Source organism: Aulostomus chinensis, chromosome 9 (assembly GCF_037954235.1).
Source record: "Aulostomus chinensis isolate RoL2024-O1b breed Wild chromosome 9, RoL_Achi_v1.0, whole genome shotgun sequence".
Classification (NCBI taxonomy): domain Eukaryota; kingdom Metazoa; phylum Chordata; class Actinopteri; order Syngnathiformes; family Aulostomidae; genus Aulostomus; species Aulostomus chinensis.
Window position 1 is genome coordinate 20,906,645 of NC_141328.1, and position 5,941 is coordinate 20,912,585.

General features: G+C 42.3%; 1 protein-coding gene across 1 annotated transcript; it reads right to left on the reverse strand.

The window, feature by feature from the left end:
- Positions 1–219: 219 nt before the first annotated feature.
- ndufa4l2a (NDUFA4 mitochondrial complex associated like 2a) lies at positions 220–4,645 on the reverse strand. The gene is made up of 4 exons (XM_086214190.1): positions 4,474–4,645; positions 2,226–2,311; positions 1,091–1,151; positions 220–984 (listed from the first exon to the last, which is right to left on the reverse strand). Exons 1-4 carry the CDS (start codon positions 4,516–4,518, stop codon positions 928–930), a joined length of 249 nt encoding a protein of 82 aa, XP_086070316.1. The 5' UTR covers positions 4,519–4,645; the 3' UTR covers positions 220–927.
- Positions 4,646–5,941: the final 1,296 nt, after the last annotated feature.

Consider the following 5,941-nt stretch of genomic DNA (forward strand, 5'->3'; position numbering starts at 1 on the left):
CAAGTCTGTGTCTCTTTCTCATGACCTGACAGTTGCATGCGAATATTGAGGCTTTTAAAAATCCTTCAGCGAGATCGTTCTAGCTTTGTGTTCTTGGGTTCTGAGTCAATAATCTTTTCTGTAAGCGGAACTGGTGTTTTTGATGTTAACTACTCTTTCTTTTCCTTTTTTGTTGCATTTGGGGAGAAAATTGGTGATAAAAACATGACAACACTCCACTAAACTTGAATCAGACACTTTATTGTTTGACAAAATAATCATGTAGTGGGCCAGCATGGCTCAGAGGTAGAGTGGCCGTCTAGCAACTGAAGGGTCGCTGGTTCGATCCTCACTTCCCTGGTGACCATGTCAAAGTACCCTTGAGCAAGATAAGGAACCCCTAATTGCTCCTGATGGACTGGTGACCCATCCAGGGTGAACCCCGCCTCTCACCCAATGCCTGCTGGGATAGTCCCCCAACCCCCGTGACCCTTAATGTATAAGCGGTATAGAAAATGGATGGAAATTCATGTACATTAATGTATTTTCATTCATGACTTCAGCTTCTTTAACTTCTAAATCTAAAATCATGTGCAGGAATGAAGAGATGGTATCATCAACCTGTGTCAAATGATAGAATATGGAAGTTATAAAAGCTTAACATGTCGCATAAAGGGGAGGATGCTTTTCAGGCGCAGAAGATCACAATCGGTTGGCTTTTAGCCTTCGAAACCTTTTAGATACAGGGACATGTGATGTGTCTCCGCATGAGTAGAACTACTACATATTTGTCTTTTTCAGTGTTGAGATCCACCCTCTGCAAGCTCTTTGCATGCATCTCAGGGACATTATGTATCCTGACCGAGGATCCGTGTCACCCTGCAGCGAGGACATCAAGAGAGGAGGGGGTAGGGAGTCTGACCCTGTGACAGGAGGCCAGCGGCTGCATCAGAAATCAGGTCCTTCCTTTTTAAGACTCTTGTAGTCTTGTTCGATGGCCACAAACTGAAGAAGAAGAAGAGGGGGGTTATAGTGTGAAGACATTATTTCTGTCTTGAACCTGAAAATGGGTTGAACTGCAGTTTCTGAACTCTGATGCGTGCTTCATTACCTTGTACTGGTACGTGGGGTCCAGCTTGTTCCATGGCTCCGGGTTATTGGTCTTGTTCCAGCTAAACACACAAACATAATTGGAAAAAAAAACTATCATATATCCATCAAATATCTCCAGGAATTTGAGCAAGAACAGTAATATTCATTCTCAGTGAATTTGAGCCAAAATGTTGAGGGTCAACACGCAGTCGTTCCTGTAAGCCCGCTGCGCCGCCATCAGGACACGCTTTCCAATAGTTTCATCAAGCGTGTTAACAGTCACTGCTGCATATAAATGATGAAAGATCCACAAACAGAGCAGACAGCACCATCCTGTGAGCTCATGTTACAATCGCTCTGCTGCTTTTGCGGGAGTGTAAATCAGCAGTTTTGGTAGCAGCAGGAGGAGAGGAAACTGAAGCAAGTGACATTTTGAGGGGAAGATGAAAGCCAGCAGCGATTCTTGTCGTCAGTAAGAACCATAAAACAAATCCCTGCTTAATTAGAGTGTACAGTGAGTCATCTATTGTCCATATGACTGGTTAGAAGGTCCAAAAATCTGCGATTTAGGAGGGAATTTTAACATAAAAAGTGGACAAATCTCCTGTTGCAAAACTTCAAGGGTCAGATTATGCAACCTTCCCACTTTCATATTTCAATTTTGGTGATGTATTTACCAACATCAGCATGTATTTATGTTTAAAAAAAAAGAATCCCCTAGGTTAAAGCTTTACAGGCCACAAATCTAGCCCTTCTCTCAGAAACAGGATGTTTTTGCTCCTGACGCACCTTTGAAAAACTCTGCATTTGTTGGAAAAGTCACTCCCCCTCACCATAAAGGGAGTTGGACTCCTCAGGCACTCTGACATGAAAGCACCATTCCAGTAACCATTCCGATGAAGCCCCTTGTGATGCTTTAAGGGGCATCAAACCTGACCGAAGGGGCTTCAAATCTGACGGACCACAAGCAATGCAGGGATTTTTTTCATAATATGGTCCCTTGTAAGATGAAAGATATGGACCACCAAATGATGCGACTTTTGCCGAGCAAGTCATGTTGTCAGTAAACGCCTCCAGATGCCCAGTATTGCGACTTTAAATTATATTCTTCCTGCATATCATCAGAGGTCTCGGACAAATATCAAGGTCCTTACATGACGTGGGGTCCTTTGGCCAGACGGAGCAGATACAGAGTTGCTCCACCCATTCCCAAACAGATGAAGAAGAACTGGGGGATGAGCTAAAGGGACAGAGAGAGAGAGAGAAGCTCAAGAGATTAGGTTATGTCGAAGTTAATTCTAAATTTATAAATATAAAGAGAGTTGGTTTGTCCATCCAGGCTTGTGTTCAAATAAAGGCCAAAGGGTGCTGGAGCTGATAAATACCTGGTCTGCTCCAGGGTCTTTCGGCATAGGAGTGAATGCTGATTGCAGACATGATTAGTAGGAGCTACGGGGTTTTGGGCAGTGGGAAAGGGGCTTTTGCAACATCCTGAGGGATGCTATTCTTGCTAATTTGACAGAATAAAGTTCCAAAGGAAAGTTGGGCATACGTCAAAAATATTCCGACGGTTTGAATCTCGTGACTCTTGACACACTCTGATCTAAAGACAATTTGAAAAGCTGTGATGCAGCACTTTAAGAGTTCCTGGACTAATGCTCCACGGTCTTACTGTCCAGACTCACAGTGTATTTAAATCTTCCCCCACAGATTACAGCCACCAAACCGGCGCTGGTCTGAGCAGCTGACCTGCTGCAGCTCCCAGGATTAACTGCACGTCGGCTTTCGCTCCGTCAGGAACACAAACCAAACTCACTACTTGTTCAATATGCAAGTGGGGACAAAAACCAACGACTGGTAACACAGCTTTTGTGTGCGCAAGTTTTCTCGACGTCGTGAGGACTTCCATCTTGTCGGCACGTTGTAGGGACTCGCCTTCCTTTGGGTGGAATAAATCGTTCAAACTCAGGGTGAAAACTAGACGGGCAAATAAAACAAGCGTCGACTTGTTGTCTCTTGAATGCATTTATTCATTGGCTCTTATTTGTTAATTCTTTATTATTGATTTGTATCATTTGGTCTTATATTTAACACAAAAAAGAAAAATGTTAAAAGGATTATATTCGATTAAATTAAACTAGTGAATTATTTTGGGCTACGCTTCCTGGTCATTCCCTGATGCGCATCTTGAGTTCATAAATAAAAAAATGTTCTAAGAAAAACTCCACCAAGGTGATATGATGACTCGCTATCAGTCTCCATTTTTACAGCCTCTCTGTGCCTCTGCCTCTGTCTGTCCGCTCTTGGACTTGAATTTCTCTCTCTGCCTCACAAAGTTTGCGACTCGAACAGCTTGTCTATCCGTTTCACTGTCTTGTGTAATTTGATCAAGGAGGCTCTGAGAGTCTCTCAGGGATTTGCTCCCCGCAGCTTCCCTCTGTCGCTGTCTCTCTCTCTCTCTCTCTCTGTCTCTCTCTCTCTCTCTCTCTCTGTCTCTCTCTCTCTCTCTCTCTCTACATCTGTCTGTCAGGAAGATAGACTGTATCAATGAGCTCTGGTCGAGTCTCACAGGGATTTCCTCCCTGCAGTTTCCCTCTCTCGCTCCTGTCTCCAGGGAGGACGATGACAAGAGGGAGAAACTCTGTCACTCTGCTCTCTGACAGCGCAGCAGCTTGAATAATCCCGTCCCCCGTAGGGACAACTCCCATTTTTACTTCACTTATTCTCTAAATGATTTTAGTCAGTTTTGATTTAGGAGATTTGTAAAGGTCAAGGTTTTAAAGTTTTATGCCTCTCACAGGTTGGCTTGTTTTATCAAATGAGCTACAGCGTGGCGTTAAATCACTTAGGGAATTAGATCGGACAAAATTAGATGTCCGATCTTCTACTGCGACGGAGTAGAAGAGAGGAGTGGAAGCTCAGAGGTGCAGCTTTTTAAGAGCAAGGTTTTCAAAGAGACCTGCAGTAAATTATTAGTGATGTCACAGATTAATCGCCTTTTAGACCAAATAAGCTTCCCTCAAATTAGACCATATTGTGTAATTCTTTTATTTATCCCACTTACAATAGCATTCTAATTCAAAATATTTTTTTAAAATTCATAAAAAACAGTGGCAGGATTGGAGATGGAACTTTCGACAGCCAACCAAAATGTATTGTGATGTTGAATAAAACACTGGCTTATGGTTTAACATTTCCTAAATCAGAAATGAACTTTTTCCTTTCTCTTCTTTCTTTTTTTGAAATAATATTTGAAAAAGAAAAGGTAAACAGATAGGACGTGTGTTGTTTTAGTCTGGTGAGATTTGCACGCTCAAACTTTTCTGGATATAATAACAAGTTCTAGCCATGGAAATCAAAGTAGAGAAAGTAAGAAAAGATCAATGGATTCAAAGTACTTACGCCCGGGTGCTTCTTAGCATGTTCAACCGCTGTCCGAAATATCATCTCTACTTTTAAAACAATGTGGGGTCAGGCCAGACTGCAGAATCAATATTTCAGTCGTGTCATCAACAACAGAGAGGTTTGCAGAGGCACAGTTAGCATCCAGACCTGTTGCAGTCTGCATGAAAGGGGGAGGAAGAGAGGGAGGGAGGAGGGGGAGGAGAAACAGGGCATTTACACACACACTTCTTCTCCTTTGTTTAGCTGATTATTGCTCTCAGCGCTGTGGGATTTTTAATTTAACAACAATATTTCGGCCTTGTAAATATCAAGGCCAGAAACTTTTATGTCAGGATGAAGATTTTTGAATGAACTCCTGCAAAGAGCTGAGGAGCTTTGCTCCATCATTTCCATCCGTGACTTTGAAGAATTTTTTATTTTTTTTGTAGTTCCTTTGGGAGTAGGCTGAAGGAAATGGAAAGGCATACAAACAATGTGTCCTTTTAACAGCCCTCGGGGAATATCTCTGGGTACGGACCCCTTCTTTTACCGAGTTACAATAACAGTGTCAAACGACAGCGTATGCAAACACAATTCAGCTGAGAGGAACGAAAAGGAATGGAGGACCACAATTAAACCCTGGGGACTGATTCTCCTGTGTGTGCATGCGTGTTTGTGTGTGTGTGTGTGTGTGTGTGTGTGTGTGTGTGTGTGTGTGTGTGTGTGTGTGTGTGTTTGCGTGATGTGGTATTTCAATTATTACAGCACTAATGACAAACTGTATAAAGTTAGCGCATTGCAAAAGTCAAAGAATGAGGCTAAAGAATAAATACAAAATATATAATATGTTCCATGATGAATCCATGTGACTTCCTCTTTAAAAGCTCTCAAAAATCAGTAATTCGTTGTTAACAACCGATTATTTTTGAATGATCCTGGTAACCAGAGAGACCTTCCACAACAGAATTAGGGACCACAGTCATTGCTTCCACCCTGCAAGGACACACCAGGGCCAAACTGCATCTACAATGAATATATAACAACAAATCAACGGTAAAAATGTTTTTTTCAATAATCAACCAAACTTATACTGACTAAAATTATCAGCTTTAACAAGCAAACATTAAATGGTGAGGCTGCTGCAAAGTAAGAACCTTTAATGAGGTCGGTGTGCGCGAGGGAAACGGCTATCCAGAGGCCTGTCTCCGGATAATAACGCTGTATGATAATCATCTTAACAAAAACACACATCTTCCTGTCTAGGTTAGGGGGGGGGGGGGGTGTTATAAACTGCCATGAAAAAAGAAAACTGCAGCTACAAAGAGGAATTCATTGTAAAAGAGTTCAGCCGAGACGTCTGCAAATAGAAATGACATGTAGAGGAAGACGAAGCTGAGGATCCTCCAACCTGTCAAAGCAGCGCGCGCGCGTGTGTCTTTTTCCCGCCATTATACGCCAATGCTCTATATAAAAAATATCTTCCATT

Coding starts and splice junctions, on each gene's coding strand:
- ndufa4l2a (XM_086214190.1), bottom strand. CDS start 4,518: ATGATATTTCGGACAGCGGTTGAACATGCTAAGAAGCACCCGGGC. Junction 1,152..2,225: donor GCCAAAGGACCCCACGTCAT/GTAAGGACCTTG, acceptor TTGTGTGTTTAG/CTGGAACAAGACCAATAACC. Junction 985..1,090: donor ACCCCACGTACCAGTACAAG/GTAATGAAGCAC, acceptor CTTCTTCTTCAG/TTTGTGGCCATCGAACAAGA.